At 38.5% G+C, this 22,498-nt stretch overlaps 1 protein-coding gene across 2 annotated transcripts in view; it reads right to left on the reverse strand.

Moving 5' to 3' along the window:
* Positions 1-357: 357 nt before the first annotated feature.
* Positions 358-22,498, reverse strand: part of COL9A1 (collagen type IX alpha 1 chain) — a 69,925-nt gene continuing 47,784 nt past the window's right edge. For both annotated transcript variants that reach the window (XM_069804599.1, XM_069804598.1), the window contains 10 exons: positions 17,608-17,661; positions 16,763-16,834; positions 12,290-12,325; positions 12,137-12,181; positions 10,304-10,336; positions 8,017-8,163; positions 7,132-7,186; positions 4,878-5,066; positions 2,004-2,081; positions 358-758 (listed from right to left, as the gene is read on the reverse strand). In XM_069804599.1, coding sequence (XP_069660700.1) covers positions 574-758; positions 2,004-2,081; positions 4,878-5,066; positions 7,132-7,186; positions 8,017-8,163; positions 10,304-10,336; positions 12,137-12,181; positions 12,290-12,325; positions 16,763-16,834; positions 17,608-17,661 — 894 coding nt within the window. In that variant the 3' untranslated portion in view covers positions 358-573. The remainder of the gene's footprint in view (positions 759-2,003; positions 2,082-4,877; positions 5,067-7,131; positions 7,187-8,016; positions 8,164-10,303; positions 10,337-12,136; positions 12,182-12,289; positions 12,326-16,762; positions 16,835-17,607; positions 17,662-22,498) is intronic.

The following is a 22,498-nucleotide window of genomic DNA, read 5'->3' on the forward strand; positions in this document are numbered from 1 at the left end:
GTTTTCCTAGGAACAGCCTCCCAGCTGTGTTTCTGCAATTGAATTGAAGAGCTGAGGGACGCTTAGCATATCCTGTACAGCACATACATACAATGAAATTACTGTGCATGACATGTAATTTGCTCGGGCGTGCTCTGGAATTTATTTTATAAGCATAAAAGAATAGCTACAACTGAAGGAAATAAACTGTTCCTTCTTTATTTGTTGACTGAAGACATGTTATTTCACTGTACATCGTACATAGGAATTAAGTAGGGGAAGAGGAAAAATCACAGAAACTCTTTATTAAAAAAAAACCAAAAAAAGACAGACAAGTGCCTTTTCTTTTCCCCCAAAGGGAAAAAGCCAGAAGGCATCACCTGTGTATTTCTGTAACCACCATTGTTCCAGCTTGTGTTGCTAAAGTACACCTTTAGAAAGAATGTACAACCACTGTGTTAAAAATGCCTTACTGCAGCCTTGGTTGAAAGGTTTCTTCTTGTTTGTATTTCTCCTTCATTCCTTATTTTTTACTCAGCTGTCTGTGCGGGAAGTAAATTGACGCCGACGCTTCGTGGCACTTTCGTTGCCCATTCACGGCCCTTTCGTGTTCTTACCAGCTCTCTGTCCAGCTTGCATTCTGCAAGACGATGGCTCGCAGTACCCAGGAGGGCCAGGAGGGCCAGGAGGACCAGGAACCCCAGGCTGACCGGCCACCCCAGGGAGACCTCGTTCACCATCACGGCCTTCCCTGCCGTAGCTGGGTTTGCCTGGTTCACCTGGAAAAGCGGATGCAGGTCTAAAAATCGGCAGCATGTGACTTGCTTAGTACGCATGTAGCTTTACTGAACATCCTGTTCTTAACAGCTGTATGAAGATGGGTGTTTGCCGCTCTCAGTGGGTTCCCCAGAGAGGCACCTACTTAGAGGGACGGTTTTCCTCTAACAGACAACCAGGCTGTGTTTACTCATCTACAGCAATGAAAGTTCAGTCCCAGTCCTCTCCAGTTATACTGGTGCAGATCTGCTGCTATTAAAAGCTATGCAGTACAACACTGCAGACAACCCTGTTGGTGATGCATAGGAAGGTGTAGATACTACTCACTCCTTCAGAGTTACGTTAGTGCTCTGGAAAGAGACATGTCAAGAATTTATTTTTATTCTCCACTCAGATGTGGTGGGGAAATAGATGTATACAGCAGAACTGCTGAGCACTAAAGTGATTTTAGTAAGCCTCTTCCAATGATAAATTTTAAAGAAGACAACTCTGAGTTTCACAGATGTCCTAGGTATCAGTATATACCAACCTGAATTTTTTTTCTTTTTACAAAGAGAACAAATTTTGGTAATTTCTGTCTATATATATAGACAGAAACATGCTGTAGAGAGATACTGATGGAAATAATGTTTATTTTCATTCACTGGCCACTAGAGGCCAGCTGTGCTTCATTTATCAGCAAGAATCTGTCCTGGACCTCTATTACATGATACTGCAATTAATTACCACAAAAATAAAGGAGAACTGTACTTTGAGTGTCCTAAATTATGAATGGAGATTTTGAAGGCTGCTGTGGCTGCCAATGAGATAATCTGGGGTTTGTGGGCTTTTTTTGTTATATATATATTTTTAAAAAAAATAATTGTTTTTTATATACATATAAATTGGTTTTTATATATATTTAAAATACATATATAAATAATATATTTATATAAAAAGAGGCAATTTTATATATATGTGTGTGTGTGTGACTGCCTCTTTTTTTTTAATGCCTTTTTTTTTTTTAAATACATTTTTCCTAATTGTTTTACACTGACTTAAAGGGGTGGTACCTCTTTAGTAAAAGAGCTTTTAATTCTGATTTGTGACTGTAACAGTAACTATTAAGTAAAAATTATGAAGTACTGTTATCTGGAAGTTTATTGCTTAATGGACACCTTTTATCTTTTCAAGACAGCTTGAAGTATCAGTTCTGGATAAATTTTTACTACATCTCTTCTTCTTTATCCTCACCCTCTTATATTTACCTGGAAGACCTCTTGGTCCAGGGTAACCTTTCAGTCCTCTGCCTGGAAATCCTCTTTCTCCTCTTTCTCCTGGTTCACCTACAGCAAATTCATGAAACATTAGTTACAGTCTGCTTGGAGTATTACTTTCAGTAAGTTCCCTCTCAGAGGTGAGCAGTTAATAAGTAGAGAATTCAGGTGGCTGTATATATTCTTAGCATCTTTGAATGATGTCCTGACATTTGTCCTTGTAAGATGTTTGGGATTTGTTTTGGGTTTTTTTGCCCCCATTTGAGTTATACTTAGAACTAGACATGTAGGAGGGAAAAAAAACCAACCAAAAAACAACACCTGGAGCTGGACAGTAAGTACCACATGAAATATGCCGTAGCCTATATAACGGAAATAAACCAAACTCAGAAGTACAGAGGCTCTTTTGGAATACAGACTGGGTTTACTGGCCGAGGGCTCTTGCAAGACCATGTGAACTCAGCTAAGTAGAAAAAATTCTCACATGCTGGTCCTTGAGGCAGCTAGCACACTGAAGAAAAGAGAAGCTGGCTTGCACAGATTACAGTATTGTGTTGACATCCACATAAGATGTTCATAAAAGTAAAACAACAAACTTTGGTATTATGGAGACTTTTCTCTGGTAGGCACCCCGTTTTTCTTCAGACTCACATGTTGCTCCAAACAAGAAGCATCTTAGTAATAGGAAGCTTTTTTTGTTGTCTTGGTTGTGAAGTTCAAATTCTGTTCACCATATATATTTCACAAAAGTACGTATATTTACCACCTGTGAATACCCTATGTAAACTCTTGATTTTCTTTTTTTTTTTTGCTGCAAGTCAAAAGTCACAAGTATAGGCCTAACAATAGTTGACTGAACTTTATGTTATACTTCCATATTTCATTGTACTGCAGTGAGGAACATTAGCATAGACTGTTGGGTTTGTGGCTTGCCTAGAAATGACACAGCAGAAACAAAAAGAGGCTATGTAAAGGAACACAAGAGTCAGTACAAAAGTCCAAGTTTCAATAAAAGATGCACACAGGGTACTAGAAAAGGAATCTAATCTCTACACTTCAGTCTCCCTAGTCAACATGGCGATTCAGCCTGTCTTTGTAAATACAGCTACTGGAAGCACTGATGTCAGGTTACCCACATATACTGCTATTTCCAGCCACTGAACACTTTGGAATAGTGTTTACTGCTGGCTACCCCAAACTTCTCCAACTTATTTCTGTTTCTGCCCTCCTTCACTACCCCAGATTGCTGATTAAAGTCACTATAATCTCCTTCCTTAAGCCACCTCTTTTTTGACTCTGTTGTTGATGCTGTTAAAATCACCGTACCTTTGTATCTTCTGCTCTATGTCATGGTAACACATTTTTGTGTTTCTATCTCCTCTTTATTATGACCTTCTAAACCATTCTCCACCTCCTTCTCCTCTTCCCTTTTATCACGTCCTAGATACCCTTTTCTTCTCACTCTGATCTCAGACAACTCCCCAAATGGATGGGGAGTCAGTTCATCTCTGTGACTTCTGTGGAACTCTGGTAACTACCAGGAATCCAGAGGGAAGCACTGAGATTTTTTTCAGGGTGCCTGCCATGTACCATCATGATAGCTTTTGCACATGAGAGCATTCACCACTTCTCATGTATCTGTAGTTGTATTTCAAGGTTTACTGTAAGGTAGCTTGGTATTTGATGACAATTAAGATAGGAAACAAAGCACCTTGCTTGTTCGGTGGTTTTTTATGCTCTGTAGATTATTTTCTTTTTAATATTAACACAGTGCAGCCTGCTGTGTGCTGAATCAAATTCAGCATATCTGATCAGCTTTGTATCTCCACTTTTCGCTTCTGCGAATACAGATGACATTACATTAAATGAAAACAGTAACAGAGCTCCAGCAACAATGCTGTTAAGGTTTGCTTTGTTTGTAGTCTATTCCTTCTCTCAAAGGCTTTCCCAATTTTACTTCCAAATAAAGCTTGAGACAAAAGTAAACACTCTAATCCAGCAACAGACCAGCTTTGTGCAGAAATACAATTTTTAAATAAAACCTTCCTTCAAGAAAACAAATTGAAATCGCTGCTGAATAGAAACTAATACATACATAGTGGTCATAAAACTTTGCAGAAAATTCTACTGTATAATCCTTTGGAGGGGTATAAAACCTCTCAGTCAGGAACAAAAGAGATTAACTTAGATCAAAGATTTTTTGTAAAGTGTAAGGTAAGTCAATTTTATTATGGATTTGTCCTTTCCAGAGAATCAATAGCTTGTGGTACATGGTGTGATGATGTTAAATGGCTCAAGTATTATGCCAAGTAAGAGGCAGATTGTTATCAGTCACTTGTAATGTGAGAAACTGGACAGACTTAGAAAAGTAGGCTAGAGATTAGCGAATGAATCCAACTGTTTACGTTAGCTTTTGGGATCGCAAGTCTTGTGAAAGTGAGGTCCACAACCAGACTGAGTGGAGGAAAGAGAGAATCACTGCTGGAATTTTTCAGCATATGAAAGCCACAAAACTCAAAAGTCCATGAGAGGGGGAATTAATATTAGGAATCTGACTCAGCTGCTTTACTTCTAGTTCAAGGCAGATGCCTGTCCTTTCTCATATTAAGTAAGTGAGTTGATGACAAAAAACAGATTTATAAACAAGTCTTGCTGAGGCCAGGCCTATGTGCCTTTTCATAACTGGGGCAACTGAGGCAACAAGTTACAGGAAACAGCTTAGGTGCCTAATTCAGGATCTTTTTGGACTTTGCATGTGTACAACATACATCCACAACCTGTAATCCAAAGGAAAAAAAGAAACAAGCAAACAAAAAAAAACCCCAGAGCATTCGGCAGCTGAAAGCCAGTTACAGAATTTCTTACCTTTAGGACCTTTACGACCAATCTCACCAGGGGGACCTTTAAGGCCAGGCAAGCCACGAGGTCCAAGCTGTCCTGGGAAGCCATTTTCACCAGCAGGCCCTGGAGCACCTGGTGGCCCCGGTCTGCCAGGAAGACCTGGAGCACCAAATTCTGGCCTTTTAAGACTGGCTGCCAGCTGAGCTAGTTGTTCTGCAATGAACAGGAGGACAGAATTAAGCAGTGAGTGGACCTGAATGGAGAGATTCCCATGTTCACTGAGAAGAATGTATTCTCTGCTATAGAAACCGACATATTACAGTACAGCACCTTCCTTATGTACAATGCTATTTACAAAGTTTGTTATATGCAAGATATTATCTTAGTACTACTACTGGCAAACTGCATAAGCGTACTGTGAAGCTGGTCACTCTGAAGCCTACATCTTAAAAATTTAATGTTTGCAGGCTGAAATGACTCAGATGTATATGGTTTATTTAGAAATGTCCTTATAACTTTATCATTTAAATGTCAACCATCTAGTAAGAAAACTTACTCATGCAATTGCTGCCTCTTAAAAGAGCAAATATCTCTCTTCATTACTACTTGTTAATCCTGTCAAGATCCATCTTGGCAAGAAGGAACAGCTGAAAAGCACAAGGGCAGTCATCTATGTTCACCTAAGTGCAGGCCTTCTTTTTCAGAGGAAAGAAACCCTCAAATTTGTGCTTGTGAGCTCAAGTTTGATAAATAATTGAACATTTTATGTTGCTCTTTTCTTAAAGTAAATCAGCAGGAGCTTTGCTCTTCATTAGGCATAGGATCAGCTTGCCATTCCTTGGAATGGTCTAAGCTAGCTATTTCCCTTTTCTTCCTCCCCTTTTCAGGCCACTGCTGTAACAGCACATGAGCAGTACTCTCCTTAACGCTTCTGTGCTAGACTTCAAATCCATCTTCCAAGCATGCCTTAGAAATAACTTTGTCTGGATACAACCTTACACAACTCCATATGACATTGCTATAAAGTCTGCATGACTTGGCAAGACTAGTTATTTTGTGTCCACAACCAAGAAGTATTAAGAAGATGGGGGGAAGAGGGGGTGGCATAGGATCCAAAATAAAATAGGAACTATAGCAAGCAAATATATGAGGAAGACGGGGGTGGCACACTGCAGGCAAAGCCTACTGAGGAGCTGAACTTCAGTTACAGTTGTCTTTAAGCTGACAAGGTTCCAGGGACCCACTTGGATTGATTTATATTTCTTTTTTTTTTTTTTAAACATGATAGCATTGACAATTATAGGGGCTGTCAAGAGAGATGCAATGAAGACAGTCTAGATTTTTTCCCATACCCTTCTCTTCACTGCTATTTCTGATGGTTATGAATAAATTCAAGCATCATATCTGATTTCACTATAATCCTCCTCAATATTACTGTGTCTTTCAAGAGACTACTTTAAAAGGCCTTTTTATCCTATTTATAGAACATTTAAAAAAAAAACAAACAAAAAAACCTGTTGGGCAGTGTCAAGAACAGTGAAGACTACTGAGAATTTTTAGATTAAATCATGAGCAGTAATTTCATTCTGGTAAACTCTTAACATTACAAAGGCATAGTGTCCCAAAGGGCATCTTCAATAGCAAGTACTGAAAAGTCTCTTTTGTGCTTATAGGGCAGCGTAAGTTTTTATACTCAGTAAATCCCACGCACCCAACTGTATTAGAAAAGCTCCAGATTTCTGTGTGTGTCAAGTAGAACTAAGCAAACATAATTAGCGTTTTGAACATCTGCCTATTGCTTTCATTTCATGGTATGTTATCTCCAGAAAGCCTCTCTCTGCAGTCCTTTTGTTTTAACCTATTTTGCATATAGTTTGTTTGCTATAATCTAATAGTGTATGAGTACAAATGGCAAAACAAGCTTTCAGTGAAGTTGTGTACTTTTATATATGTGAACCTAGCAAGTGATTTGTACACAAAATGTATGTATTTCATAGAAGTGCTCCAGTCTATGGCCTAGTTATAGTGTGGAATCAGCAGGTAGTTCAATGAGGCTGCAAAGTATATATAAAAATAATATAAAAATAAGGGACTTGTTTCTCATGTTCTCTCACATTGTGTCCACATTCACGTGTGGGAAGATTTTCTGCCAGGACCCCTGCTGAGGCCATGCTATTTGTTCTGGATAAGAGTGGGAAAATCTTGGTTGCCTCCACAGCAGTAGATTATCCTGATTTAAATGCACAAGAAACATCAAGTACTTTTTTACCATATTTACCTTGCATGACTCTCATGCAAACCTGCTTAATGTGCTGATCAGTTGGTTCTTTTCCCTAGGATTAAAAAAAATAATAGTTTAAAAAAACAGTTGATATCACAGTATGTTTTATAAGTGTGTCTGATGCAAAAAATGCTGTCTGGTTGTCATGGTTTAACCCCTGCCAGCAACTAGGCACCACACAGCCTCTCTCTCACTCCTTCCCCGGTCGGATGGGGAAGAGAGTTGGAAGGGTAAAAGTGAGAAAACTCATGGGTTGAGATAAAAACAGTTTAATGAATAAAAAGAAATAATAATAATAATTATTATCTTGTGTCCCTCCAACCTACTTACTGATGGGGCCTTGTGAGGAGTAGAGAAGCCCTTGACTCTGTGTAAGCAGTGCTCAGCAGTAATGGAAACATCCCTGTGTTATCAACACTGTTTTCAGCACAAATCCGAAACATAGCCCCATACAAGCTACTATGAAGAAATTTAACTCTATCCCAGCCAAAATCAGTACACCAGTCAATAAAAGGTGTTCCAGTCCCTGCAAGTGTAACTATTCCAGCTGAAGTCAATTTGACTAGCAAGGTAGATACTGCGTGATACACCCACGTATCAAACATGGTCTCACATGCACTACAAGAGTGGGGTGGGCATAAAAAAATGGAACTGAGCTGAAAGCTGAGGACCCAAGGACCTAACTGTGTACAATCCTAAGATTTCTCTGGTGCACAAATGTGTCTGTTGTGAGGTACAGTGAATTTCAAACTCTACTGTGCCACTTGGGTTTTGCATGTGTATGTATCGCCTGATGCAAAAAAAAAAAAAAAAAAGGAGTGGTGTGAGTGACAGCTAAAAGTGTTCAAAAGATACCAATTATTACATGAGAACAGTACTTACAGCTGGACCTTGGCTGCCAGGCAGACCTGGGGCACCCTGTTCACCCTGCAAGCCTCGCGGTCCAGGTGAACCTCGTGGCCCTTCCATGCCAGGCAGTCCCCGACTTCCCTCAGGCCCACGGGAACCAGGGTCTCCAGGATTACCAACCTGACAATGAAAGAGAGGAATTTCAGTGGACTGCTGTACTAGTGTTAGACTCATTCTGACATATCAAAATGGTGACAGAAGCTATTTGTAAATGCAAAGCAATGAATGCTGGGATGTAGAGTGGTTGAACAGCTTCTTTTTAAATAAGCGACTGGAGTCAGTGGTGTGATTTGTAAACTTAAAATGAGGTCTGTATTCCTCACTTAAGGGGGAGAAGTGGAAAAATAAGGTACTCTGTGCAAAGAGGCAAATCAGCACCCATAGTGACATGCACAAGACATTGGCTTTTTGTCAAGGAACAGCAGATACTTGGTTTCTAATTCTACCCTCGTGCATGTCACATGCAACTTTTCTAGACATTAAGTGCTCCTTAAATAACAAAAATTCCAGCTTCCTGCTTGCTCTAAATGCCTTTCATGCCCTTTTGTAGAGAGTACTACAGTATGAGCCTGTATCGTCTGGCCCTAGGCTGCTTGGGAACACACATTTTTGCTTTGTTTACATCTGTCAGAGCCAGAGCTCACTGCACACAGGTTCTAATGCCTACGCTGGATTTTGCTGGCATAGGGGAGGGAACATCCTCACACAAACTGATGTTGACAAACTGCCTGAACAGATGCAATGCCAGCTTATTTCACTCAGGGAAGGGGTAGAAAGAGCTGTTCTACTGGTACAAGCATCCTGATGCCTGGGGAATGAAAGGATTGATAAAACTACATCAATATGTCCACTTAAGTACATTTAGTAAATAAAGCTACAGCTTCCACTCCAGTAAATTTTCTAAAAGTGATTAAATATCATGCAGAGTGAGACCTATGCCAACAGGCACTTCTAAGTTACTTTCAATACAAGTTATTTTACTATTAATCAATAGTAGTACTAAGAAAGAAAAAGAACACCCAAAACCCAAACAAACCCCCAAAAACACCACAAAACCCAAAACAAGCAGAAAAAAAAAAAATCCTACATACTTATGGCTTCCCAAATCTGCTGGGAAGAAAAAAGAACACCCGCTGAAAGAGATGCTCAAGAACAAATTACTCAACTGTGGTATCAGTTAGATCCACAAGATGGAGCCATTTCAGCTCCATCTATGCTGCATCTCAGACAGCTGACTGCTGTCCCTGTCAGAAGAAAACCCAAAGAACATGCTTCCATAGATATATTAAGACGACAGCAAAATTCTCTTCATGGACTATACAACCAGGAAGCCATTATTACTTTCTTGCCCATCCTGGTGAGTTAGCAGGTTCCCTAATGGATTACTCATCCCTGTGTATGTACTTACTAGAATGGCAAGCACTCTAGGGCCTCATCAAGAGAAGAGGATTTTAAAAACCTAGGGGGATAAAACTATGGATTTCTCCTCTACTCTATCTCTTCCTCATGTCCTTCTTGTAAGATCTTGATTAGCAGTAAACACTCTCTGGCTTGCAGTGGCTTAGCCCCAAAGTCACACAGGCCACTGAGAACACAAGCATAGCTCTTTCTGTTATGTTCAACCTCAGTTCCCTGTAGACAGAACTGTTCATGTGTTAGTATCATAGCACAAACTGTCAGCTGCTGTTACAATCCCATTCTTCAGTGATCCTGAAATAAAAGAATGCGCTCAGCTCTCAAATTCTTTCTCTTATGTGACAAGCTTCTCTTCACCATCGATATCAAGGCTATCATTTCATTATTTCTAAAAAAAAAAACAAAAACAAAAAAAAAAAAAAAAGGAATCTGGGCCAGAAATACTTCTGCTTTCACAGACATTACAGTCCTGCTGCCAGCTTTTTCACAGTGTAAAGATTACAGGCTGTACGCAGCCACTGCACTGAGCCTCCTTTCTATACAACACCTACTGTACAAAGGGTGCATTCATTTCCTCAAAAAAAAAAATTAGATGGCCAGAAAACTGCTGCTGAATGATGCTTCTCTTTCATGGAGCTTAGAATTCAGGACATGAATTCTTTTCCAAAGCCAATTCATTTTAATATTAACTGTATTCAAAATTTAAACAGAAGAAATGCTGTTGGAAGTCATTCAATTTAACTATAATAAAGAGCTCAGCTCATTATTTGTATTTTCTTCCTTAAATCAGAATCTGATCTACTGATCTCTGTATTTCTGTAGCAATGCTATTCATTATACTTACAGCTCCCTTTGCTCCTGGTAATCCCATATCACCCTAAGCAAAAGTAAGACAAATTCATTAGAAGAGTATCTATTATCATAGACGTTACAAATGCAATAAATGTGACATGATTTTTTTCACTATAAGAAAAAAAAAAAAATCACATATTTAGTTAATTTACACAAAGTTGCACCTCAGATTATTTAGAATTCATTTGGAAATAAAACTTAAATTTTAATTTTTTTCCTAAAATTCCCTCTCAAAAACATTTCTGTAAGGTGCAAATAAGAAAGCATGTTTATTATAATTGGTTTTGTATTGCTTATCTTAGAATTAGACACATGGCTCTAACCACTCAAACCACAGTTACAGCACAGGACAACATCTCAGACAGCAGACTACTTGGAAACCTTTAAAGGAAGCATTATTTAAACAGGTTTTTCTAGCCTGACAGATTTACAGGTATTTTACGGTGTTGTGTTAGCCTTGACAGAAATGCAACTGAAATGAGGCAAGAGTCTACCCAAGTGCTGTGAAGAAGCCAAATCCCTAGAAGCTCCTGTTCCCAGCAACCTGGCTCCTGGCTTGAACAACCCCAAGATCCCTCTATCACTTGACTGAGAATTGCAGTCCCACTATTCAGAAGTTTTTAGTTTTCCCTCTGAAGTGGGGGAAAAAAGGTTTCAAAATCTTGTAATCACCTACAAAACAGATCAACTCTTCTCCTTCAGTGTTTCCATATTAGTTTTAGAGAGATTTCTGAAAATTCTATTTTCCCAGTTCCTAAATTTCACCATTCCTAAATGGTGAAATAATTGGTTTCTAGAGGTCAGAAAGGCCACCTTGTCTGTTAAGGAATAGGCCATAAATTACACAGAAATAACAACTGTTATCAAGTTTAAAAACAGACTAACTGACAGCACACTTGAACAGCCTATAGTGTTGCTTCCTGGGAATCTGCATAATGATGGTAAAGCTGAATTACTGGACATCTAGCTCACTAGGGCTGTTAATTAACTTTAAAAGCCTTTCAGAATTGCAGAGTGTAGGAAAAAAGTGCTCATTTCTACCACACAACCTGGCTACCATTTTTTAAATAGGGAGCAGTTTACTTCTTTTTGAAAGATTAAGTTCTGGCTTTGCTGGATGGGGCCCCACAGAAGCTGCTGGACAAGTGCATTTCTCTTTCTGTAGAAAACAAATCCTCTTTACCCAAGGGCACATGACCCAGGCATTACCCATGTGAATTCACAATATACCACATTCCTGCGGCATATACATGTATATGTATTTCTCCAGCATTATCACAGTGCTAGAGCCTCTTCCCAGACCGTTCTCCCTCTCCCAAACATCCAGTTGCTAAATCTTATTTCCAAAGATAAAGGGAATACAAAATATTTCCATCACGTCTGAATTGTTAAGGGTATGTATTATCTATGCTCCTGTTTCACCTGAATTAAACTACCTCCTCATCCTCACTGCCTCAAACTCCAAGAATTTGTGTGTGTGTGTGTATATGCATATATATGTATTTATATATAAATGCTTAAGTCTATTTCTACGTATGTATCTATATATATAGATACACACACCCCCTCTTCAAGGCAGCCTGTACTGTGTATAATACTATACATCTAATAATAGAATATGCGTATATCAGAGTGCTTTCAAAACAGCAGGAATAGCGTGACCAGGCTAATAGAACTGCTGTGCCCTGCAATGCCCAGTTAGTATAAAACTGAAATGTGATCTTCAATGATCAAAACATATGCTTGAAGCACTTCAACAATACTTCAAAGTTTTAATTTACAACAACAAAATATTAGATCAGGTGAAGAGAAGATAACTCCTTACTAAGTCACCCTTTTCTCCTCCATCTCCTTCTGCTCCAGGTGCACCCTATACCAAAAAAAAGACATACTGTCAGCCTTCAGATCTAGTCAACATAATGTACTGCAGCATATGGCAGTGTCACTTGAAAGTACCATGATCTCTAGCATGACTTACTTGTTCACCTTTAGGTCCTGGTTCCCCCACTGAACCCTAAAAGGTTGAAGATTAAAAAAAGAAAAAGCCACAAACATTTCAGAATCTGAAACTGCAGGTTCAAAGGCATACTAATTATCTTCAATCCTCCCTGCCATCTAGCATTAATGCAAGAGACCTTTAAAGCTGCAAATTTTTAAGAATGACAATGAAAGCGCTTAAATCTTACTATATAATTAAGTTGACAGACTGAAGGCAAGTAATAGCATGGAACATACAGTCCACTGCCACACTGGATGGTACAGATTCTGACCGTCAAACAGTAGATCTCCCCATTACATGGCAGATGCTCTTGCAGCTGCTACAACTCTGCTCTGCAAATTGGTTAGAAGTCATAAGTAAAAAATCCAGTAAGTGTATCGATTTTTCTAGCCCTATTAAGTATTCCATATTACTGTAGGCCATACCAGCCCTGCTAATGTGGGATAAGCACAGACATTCCCAAGTTCAGTCACAATCTTGTCATGCTTGCTGTTTAATTCTCAACGTTTTTTAGTAGAACTGTCTCTAGAATTTTAATCATTACAGTCAAAGCTAAATGGCTTGTATCTTAAAGTTGATATTCCTTTTAAAAAAAAATAATATATTATTATGTTTCATCTTAGAATCCTGTAACAAAACATACCTGTGTGGACAGGCAGGAACCAAAGAGAAATAACTTAATGATCTGATTAATTTCAAACATATGTAATTTGTTTCTATAGGAAATGTATTTCATTTGTAGAACAGTGTATTATTTAAGAAAATCTTAGTATTTGTGTTCTGTTAGAAAACCAATCACACCATCCTTAAACATTCTTTGCAGTCTGTGCACATTCAAACATACACATTCCTAAAGAACTATAACTGTGCATTAAAAAAATTTTCTAAAACAGATGGAGATACAGCATTTTCTCTCCCATTTCAGAGATCCATTTAATTCACATAAGATACAGGCACACAAACAGGTGCAACATCCAGAATGTAATGAATTCAGATTTGTTCTTATGTTCCTGAGGACAAAAAGCCAATCACAGACCAACTGAACATTCCAACTTTGTCAAGCAACACTGAAACTATTTTGTCTGAGGTGTTCTCAAAATCATGCCTTATTAAGGTTTTTCCAATTACTCACTCAAAAAGACATTGACTTCCAACCTAACATCATTTTGGGGGTTCTTCTTCTCCACTTACTCTTCTTTAGAGCAACAGAATTGCCAATAGATAAGGCTGAGATAGGAGAAGCTTTTGCTTTTGTGAACTTGGCCTGTAATATTTTTATTAGCAAACATAAAAATCACAGCTGAAACTATATGAATCTATTCTACATTGACTCCCAAAATATCAATGGAGACAACAGGGTAAGATGTCAAAATATGAAAATATCCACTTTTTTGACATACCGCTTATCTATTTGTAAAAATCCCTCTCAAACCATGCCCAGGAATTGTTTGCAAAACTGCCAGTCAGCATCAGCCAAAACTGTACCAGGGGCTACACTAACTATTTAACAGTATAAAGGATTGTGTTCCAGTGCCCACATTTCGGTCTTGGCCTGGTGCTGCTTAATTTACTAAAAGAGACAGAACTAGAGTTTCTGAAACCAATTCAAAAGATGTGAATTAGAAACAGTGTAAGTGGTGAATACTGGCGTTCAGCCATTACCCATAACATATCTGCGTAACCACTCCGTAAGATTCACTGACGCGAGATCCATTGTTGTAACATTGTTTTGTATTGCTGTCTCTGCTATAATATGTCAAGTGTGTGATGGATGCACTCGACTCCTTGACCAAACTAGAGGCAGTTTGGTTCAGGTTCCAAAGGAAGTAAAGGCCTAGGCCATAACCAGGCCAAGAACTTCTCCAGTTCCTATCTGTTCTCTGAAAACCCACACAGGAACAGGGTGACATGGTAGGAATTGATGCATACGGGCTTGGAAACTGGAACATTGACCATGCCATTAACACATGAATAGCAGGTGGTTCTTCCAAGACTCATTTGTCAGCAGACAAAAAATGTTGTGTGTACAAGTAGTCGCATGCCTACCTTTTCCATCACACATAATTTGACTACCACCATAAATTTGACTTCATTCCATAAATATGACAGCCTGAGTGAGCCTTCTTTGAGCTCTCCCTGCTAAGCAGTTGGCTGCATGGCGGTGATCTCCTCTTGAGCTGGGACACCTCTCAAGGTTCTTCCTTGAGGCTGAGAGACCCCTTACCAACTGCAGATCTTCATTAAGTGACCAATATCACGCATAACCTTGCATTATAGTACACTAAGATTTGGTGTTGGTAACTTTGATTTTGTGTTGATAACTTTGAATCAGTGTTATATCCTTGGCAGTAAGTAACAGAGAGAACTTTGCCATCAAAACTTTAAGTCTCACTTCTACAACATCTTACTTCAATAAAACCACTTTGCTGATACTTTTGGCAGAGGTTCTTTAAGCTGTCTAAATCACCTGCATGTGACAAGGTGCCAGCAGATAGTACCCAGTATCTAACAGCTTTGGGATCAAAAATGACTACTGAAATATGGTTTTTTATGAATTCTACTTGGCTTCTGGTTGCTATTTACATCAACTCTTATCACGCATATATGGGCTTCACAACAGAACTTTCTAAGATCCCTGAAGTGTTGAAATCAGCAAGAGAAGAAAGATCGCTTCAGTCTGGAACTTATTGATAGCAGTAGTTGACCCAAAGACTAGGGATAACAGGCTACAGAGATACCTATTTCGAAACCCTTACAAGGATGTTTGGCTCTCTGTAAGACAGATGCACTCGCAAATTGAACAGGAAAGAGAAAGGATAGAGTGGCACAATGCTCTCCAGGCTTGTGACTTGGAATACGTACTGCAGATCAGTGCTACTGGCAAAGCTGCAGCCATTTTAAGCCTGCCCCAGAAAATTCACTCTAGCCTCTATGCAACTGAAATAAAAAAAATTAATCAGGGATACAAGCGGACACTCATCTCAAAACAGGAAAGCTATAAAGCAATCACAGGATGAGATAATTGCTAGCACAGCTTTTTAGACTTTAAGGTATTTGCACAGGGCATTAAACTAACCCTAGGATTTTAAAGAAAGCTCCGGGCATGGGATACTGTCATCTGCCAGTTAGATGGACAGTAACCTCCTGGCTGTAGCCTGAATCTCACTGGGTCTGTTCACAGCATCTAAGTTCTGCTCTTTTCCTAGAGGTCCAGACTCTTTATACAGTAAATGAGGAAAATCAGGCATCTTTGGTGGGAGACTGTCAGCACTGCAACAAATACTAGTTATTTTCCTTCCAGATTTGCTTCCTCGGGTACCTTCAATCTCCCTCTGGAGAAGTCTAAAGTATGAATCATTACCAGTGTAATAATGCTTTATGTCAATACTTACATTTGACTAGAAACATACGTTCCTGATCTCAGCATTAAAAAAAAACCAAAACGACAAAACAAACACACAAAAAAATACCTCAGCAACAACAAAGACTTAGAAATGTGTTTGTAAGTACCTGGGCAGCTTTTTAAAACTGCTAAAAACAACTGCAAGCCCTATCTAGCCACCCTATGATGTATACTGGGAGCATATCAGGGGCAAAATTTCTCTGTGCAACTAAAGACATCTACAGCAGTGATACCTATGTCTGACTAACAGTCCTGTAACTCTTCAATTGTCAGTGGAAAAGTAAGAGGAACTTCACAAGTGCAATTTATTTAATACTGAAATAGCTGCCTCAAGTAAGAAGGATGAAACACAGTGTAGAATTGACTATTTCTATAACAAAGATGTCTGAAGTTTGGTGAGTGAACTCCACCCTCTGTAGCCTCCTATAAGCAAATGAAGATAAGAAACATTTGGGGGTTTATATACTGTCTTCACTGACTTTTATTCAGCAAAGTAAGATATCTTCTGCAGGTATCCTGAGATCCCCAGGGCCCAGTTCTTCCCTCTTAACAAAATACTAGAAGAGGTACTTATAACCTGCAATTGTGCATATATGCATAGGTGTCTCAGTAGCTGCATTAGCCTGTGCATTTCTATAGCAGGTCCTAAGACATATGTAAAAGGCATTGCATCTACTGTAGACCAGGGCTGAAGTTCCAAAGCTCTTTAGTGACCAGAGACCCTGACTTAGAGCTTCAGATCTGGCTGCATCAATGATTTGCAATATGATTTAGGCCTTTAAATCATTCAAACTCCTAAAAAAGGAAATATTTACGCCAGCAATCTTATTTCAGTCCCTTAAGTAACACTGTCAAGAGTTTTCTTATATATTTTATGAGCTACAAGTAGTTAATGGGCTCCTAGAGCACTGCTTTCAAGCAGTTAACAGATCTACATAGAAAACAAGAAACCAGACATTAATTCATGTAAAAACTGAAAACAATGCTCCAATTATTGTATTTACTCCTGATGTCAAACTGCAGTCTGTATGTATGAGTGCATTTCTTACCCGGTCACCCTTACCACCAGGTAGGCCTGGAGGACCCGGCAGTCCAGGAAGTCCAATATCACCTTGGGGACCCTGTGAAAATAAGTCAAGGATGTAAACTTACCCAATCTGTTTTAGAATGAACAACTAAGGGTCATACCCTGACAAGCAGATTGGGCAGAATCTTATTCCCAGAACAGTACTAACTTGATGAAAGAGGATTATCTGATGAAAATAGAGCTGATCCAAAATAGAGCCATTTTAACAGCGTCTTATTATGATTTTATTGCTGACAAACACATCAGAAATGGCTTACAGGGCTTTCCACCCTCCAAGTCCCTCGACGACAGTCTGGTTCTCTTGAAAATACTTCCTAAGATCTTGCACTTCGTGATTTGCGCATTCCTCTGTAACAGCAGGCTCTTTCAGCCAAAACCTCCCCAGCTAATGCTTCTTTCTGACTGTTACTGTGTAAATACTGCTGGAGCACTGGTAAAAGGTGGCATTCATAACGTGCTCCATTCATTAGTTTCACACAGCTGTTAGCAGAAAGCCAGTCTTTCACTGCTTGCATTCCCCAAGTACATGCAGCCCACACAGGAGTGTGCAACCCAACTTCACACATCACAGGATTTATGGGTTTTTTTTTAAATAGAAGAAAAAGTCCCACACATCTCCATATACTTTAAAACAGCATTTTCTAATATTAGCACAGTCACAGAGGACTGAAAAAGAAACTCAACAATCACTTGTTTCAATGTTATTTTCAGTTCCCTGCATGGATAAATGGGTAAGTGTACTTCCAGATGATACCATAGTTCCTTGAAAGTAAACATGAGCACTGAATATGGAAATAAACTGCTTACCCATTTTCCTGGTAGACCTGGAGGACCCGCAGGACCTGGCTCCCCTCTGCTACCCTTATAGGAAATAGAAGGACATAATTACTTCCTGAAATATTTCCTGTGAATAGGGAATAAAGTAAGATATTTTTTTTTTCCTAATATTTAGTGAATTACACTACTTAGCAGTTGGCTTTAATCAAGACTTCTGTTTATTGGTACAACAATATCATGCATTAAAAACAGTGAAACTTCCTGAGAAATGTAAACATTTTTAGTTAACAACAGCATACAATACTTAGTTGGCATTAAATGATTCAACTAATTCATTCTGCTGAGTGATTATGCACAATCAAGTCCCCTTCATGGGATCATACCTGGGAGTTACCTGTCACACACACATTTACTTCAAGACAACTCTGACGCACATGCTTAGCTTTAGGCTTTTGCTTAGTTTCATCAACTGAACTACCACAACACCACATACTTAAGAGCCCATGATCCCACATGGACAATGAAAAAATGTGAAAAATGTGTGCAGAAGTCATGCTTAACAAACTCCTTTAGGTTAAAAAAAAGTCCAGGCTGTTATATAGAAGGATAACCTTTAAAAATCCCCATTTATAATAGTGCTAAGTATAAATATGCTTTTTACTGGATTTTTACTTTATATCTTCACTTCAGTTATGTTATCCTTTCAGATCATCATATTCACACTAGTGTTATAATTCCATCTCTTAATGCATCCATTTGAATATATACTCTGGGTAAACCTGACAGTCAGATTTTCAAATATTTTAAACAATTTTTGAACTCAAGTACCTTTCTCAAAAGGGTTTTGTCTCTTATGATTAAACCTTTCAGAGCAGCTCAATATGTTTTATACATTTACTCTGAACTGTACATATAAATTCAAACACTGTCCCAACACAAGCCTAAGTCTCACTTGAGACACTTTTCTTACTTCCACTATGCGAAAGCGGTACTTGCTATAAAAGCATGATATAGCATTTAAGACCATAAAATATCAAAAATTGAAGTTATTAATTAGATATGTAAGTATATAACCTGTTATATATAACTTACTTAGAAAATTTTGGATAAAAGCAGATCTAAGCATTCTAGTGCTGTATACAACGGATAATTTTAGCTATAGATATTTTCTTCATAATAAGAAAAATATTGTGAAATATTGTGACATGCTGAACAATAAAAGGAGATGGCAGACATGGCCTTTTATGCCAGGTCAAAAATGCAATGACAACTTCTCACACAAGCTTAGGAAAACTAACTCTACAATTCAAGAAATAATTAGACATCCTGGAGAGATCAGAGAACCAAACATGAAAAGACTTTTCCATTCATTTCCTTCAACATGGTGTTAAAATCACTACCCTTTTAAAGCACTCTGTATAATTTCTAGAAGCTTTTTTATGTATAAAAAAAGAGAAAAAAAAAAAAGAAAAAAGCCCCCCTCAAATCACCTTCATTTTACAACCCAGAAGATGCATTAACCTTTTTGAAAATCTGTTCCTTAAGCACATAATTCTGTACTACATCTCTGACCTGTAATACTACATTTCTGATGCAGGAAAGAGAAGGATTAAAATAATGATCAGTATTAGAAACTCATCTCCTCATATATGTCATAACATTCATGTCTGATTGTTATACAGCTATAAAACAAAAGTAATGTCACCTTCCCTAGAGTTAAAATCATATAATAAACCTCTTAAGCACATCAAAGGTTCTGCTAGTCATACAGAATGCAAGAAAAATCTATCATTTTATTTTAAATGCAAAAAAATCTTTTGTCACATATACACTACAGGCACTATTTCAAACACCAATGCTTTTCTAAGGTGGTAAAAAAGAAGGTTAGTATACAGAAGACTGGAATACAAAAGGGTAGTATTTCCCATAAACACTGACCTTATGTCTGTAAGGACATATTACTTCAGACTAATGGCCACCACTGCAAGATCTGCAGGAGTGTTGTTTTAGCTAGTAAGAGGGGAAATGTAACTCAAAGAACAATCAGGGATCCCCCGTTGGCCCATGGCATAACCTAAAAGACTGTAAAGCTTCCTCCAAGTTATACCTGACTGAAATGGCCCTGAGATGATAGGATTTACATTGAGCTAACTACTTTTGGTTCCCTTCATAGGGGATGAAGGAAAAAAGGCATCTTGAAATGTCCTCATGTAAACATTTAAAATACATCACAAGTCATGTTCTAGAAGCACTATGTTTTCCCCACAGCCTATAAGAGGGTTTCTGTAATAACTGGTTCAGCTGCTGACATCTGTACTTGGTCAGATGAAACATTCCTCTGTGCTACTCCTAGGCAATAATCAGAAGAGAAGGTGGTTTGGCCATGTCCTCAGCCTACCTTTCTTACACACTGGCCCTATATATAACACAGTCCACAGCTGCTGGCCACTCACAAATCAATGGGCATCTTGCACTGGGTTTAACAAAAAAAGACCAGAATCTGTATGTTTTATGCACTTTTGACACACTTCAAAATTCCTACTTTTCCTAGAAGTGGAATGGTTGAAAAGGGTAAGTAGCTACTCTAGTTCAGAGTGAGTTGGGACAGACTGGCTTGCACCCGTGATGGTAAACTTTCCTGGTCTACAATGAAGGGAAGCAGCACGCAGACTGTTACTGCAAATGGCCCCTGAAGTATTCCAAAACTTGACCACTGTCTAGAGATTGTTTCAGTCAATGATGTTGGACAGTGTGGACCAAAAGCATGTCCAGGACTGCGCCAATACTTTAACAGTATAGATAATTGATTCCTGTTAAGTATACTATTGCTTAGCATGTGAGTACTGCTGAGGATAGGGTCATTTTCCCAAAAGACAGCAAGGCACATGTGAAATGGTAGGGTGTGAAATGGTAGTACAGCACTGCAGCACTGAACAATACCAGGATGCAGCCCTTCCACAGCTGATGTGCTAGACTGTGGTTACAACAAAATCTACCTTCCCTTTGTTCCAAGGCAGGATTGCTGGACGACTCAATACATTTAAATGAAGATTTAATGTCTCTCTCACAGTTCTGTTAGATTTATATTTACCCTTTGAATGTAACATATGTAAGGGGACGTAACAGGATTTACAGTAAACCTTCCTTCAGGTTGTCTGGGATGGTTTTCATCATCACTGAAATGCTGAAGACTCGATTCTTTTGTAGAATTCCCACAAGCAGTTACAGAATGCATTCTCATGCTAAAACAGTTTCTTTCACTGGTTTACTGATTTCCTGTTCATCAATTAAGTGGAACAATAATAAGAATGAGAATACGCCCCAGGTAATTTGCATCTCACTTAGTTGCCCGCATAATCGAAACACTAATTAGAATCTCTTGACAGGTAATTCACAGTGTATACTGTAAAAAAACCTCTCCTCTAAAGAATTTTGGTTTTATAATATATATGTCATACCAATTTTAATATATTCAATAGCAGTCCTATATAGAAATAAACCTGCAGAATAAAAAAGAATAAACAAAGTACATTTTGGAATGAACCTTTTTAAAGTTAGTATTGCAAAGTCTTTTGCAAAATGTAACCCATTTATCAATTATATGCTTGCGAGACTTGAACTTATCATAATTTTTTTCATCCAAAATCTCAGAGGAATTAGTAATTTAAGTTCAAGGATTTATCCATGGAAGCATCAACAGGACTCCTCCTTTGACCTTCAGTACAGTACTAAAAAGCATCCAGAAATACAAACTATTATTTGCTAGAAGAGTAAATATACAGCAAACTTTCTCTGAGATTTTAAATCCACCTTTGCACCTTTCTCAGGGTAATAATGAAATTTTACTGCTCAGGGTAGTGATAAGAGATAGATGTAGCATGAAATGTACCTTCCTCCTAACTGTGTCATGCTTTGGGCACAAGCAGCAGCCCAATAGCTGCCATTCTCTTCAAGGGTGATACTGTGGCCAAGTATAAAGGACAGAGACCTTTCACACTGGATGCATCTGTAGCGTTAACTGAAGTCTAGGACAGCTTTAGTACACTAACTCCATAACAATTCAATTTTTTCCCAGGTTAGTGTCTACACTGCTCAGAAGCCAACATTGGGATATCTGCTGACATCCACAGGTCTAGCATGCCCAAAAGTCAAAGGAAGCTGTTGTTGAAGGTGGAGGGGTAAAGAGTGAGGGAGCAGACAGGAATCTGACCACGCAGTTTGGAAAGACAGGGGTGGGTAGTATGAGAACTGAAGAGGCTTGGAAATACTAATCAGGTTTGGCTGGGATATGTAGTCTGTGAGTGACAGAGAAAGTGCTACCCTGTACAAACCATGCTGCAGAACTGTGCAAGGACAGAAAGTTTAGTCACATCCATGTAGACGTTTTATCCAGGTTTACTGGATAAAAAGTGTACCTGGCAGGATGGAAATACACTTTGTTCTTTTGACTCAGCTATAGACTGTGCAATGCTAACCCTGTATCTAAAGCTGTATCTTAAATGTAAACTACAACACGCAACTTGTGGAACACCTCTGAAATTATATATAGAAAACATGTCCACTAATACCTAAACATATCTTATAAACTGAGGCAAGGACATTTCATCCTACCATGCTACCAATACCACTACATCATTACCAACCACAGAAAATGACCCATTATTTCAGTTGGAGTCATGTAAAAAGAATATGATAGCAAAGCTAGATTTTAGTTATAATTTTTAGGGTAACCAAAGATACATTTCAGGGTAGGTAAGACAAAAATATCTTTAAAGACTCAGAAAATTATTTAGCTGAAAATAATTTAAGATGCTGAAAACAGTATTCTCATCTAACTTTAGGCTGACATTTTAGTACCAAACCCAAGGTACTCTCCAGGCTCCCTCTTTATAATGAGCAGAGAGACAAAAGCACCTCCAGA

This window comes from Haliaeetus albicilla, chromosome 17 (genome assembly GCF_947461875.1).
Source record: "Haliaeetus albicilla chromosome 17, bHalAlb1.1, whole genome shotgun sequence".
NCBI classification, from domain to species: Eukaryota; Metazoa; Chordata; class Aves; order Accipitriformes; family Accipitridae; genus Haliaeetus; species Haliaeetus albicilla.